At 60.8% G+C, this 482-nt stretch overlaps 1 protein-coding gene across 1 annotated transcript in view; it reads left to right on the top strand.

Annotated features, from left to right (window-relative positions):
- The window catches only part of GMPPB (GDP-mannose pyrophosphorylase B), a gene marked incomplete at its 5' end in the record, with an annotated part of 854 nt that extends 615 nt beyond the window's left edge, over positions 1-239 (top strand). The window contains one exon of the mRNA XM_010285983.1: positions 91-239. Coding sequence (XP_010284285.1) covers positions 91-239 — 149 coding nt within the window. The remainder of the gene's footprint in view (positions 1-90) is intronic.
- Between the last annotated feature and the right edge of the window lie 243 nt (positions 240-482).

Raw genomic sequence — 482 nt, 5'->3', positions numbered from 1 at the left:
GGCTGCAGCCGCAGGGATGAGGGATGAGGGATGCGCCAGTGCCAGTGGGCAGGAGCAGGAGCGTGGCACTGAGCCGGGGCAGGTGTGACAGGGCCTCTCTGGGGCAGGTGCGCATGGAGAACGTGACAGTGCTGGGCGAGGACGTCATTGTCAACGACGAGCTCTACCTCAATGGGGCCAATGTGCTGCCACACAAGTCCATTGCCGAGTCCGTGCCAGAGCCGCGCATCATCATGTAGCAGCCCCTGGTGGGCCCTGCGCTCCCCACTCTGCCTGGATTAAATATTTATATTTCCATCTACTGCTGAGCATCATCCAAGCAGGGCCTGAGTGCTGGCTCACTTGCCAGGGCTGGCCTGGCTTCCCCTCCCCGTGTCTCAGGGCACCACATAAGGAAGAATAATTTAATGCTGCATTTCATGAAGTCAGCCCCCATCAGGGGCCAGTTAACAGCCCGAACGCCCAGCCCGGTCCCCCTGCCC

The sequence above is a fragment of the Phaethon lepturus genome, unplaced genomic scaffold (assembly GCF_000687285.1).
Source record: "Phaethon lepturus isolate BGI_N335 unplaced genomic scaffold, ASM68728v1 scaffold24224, whole genome shotgun sequence".
Lineage (NCBI taxonomy): Eukaryota > Metazoa > Chordata > Aves > Phaethontiformes > Phaethontidae > Phaethon > Phaethon lepturus.
The sequence above is the reverse complement of the archived record's forward strand: the minus strand, read 5'-3'. Positions and strand labels throughout refer to the sequence as shown.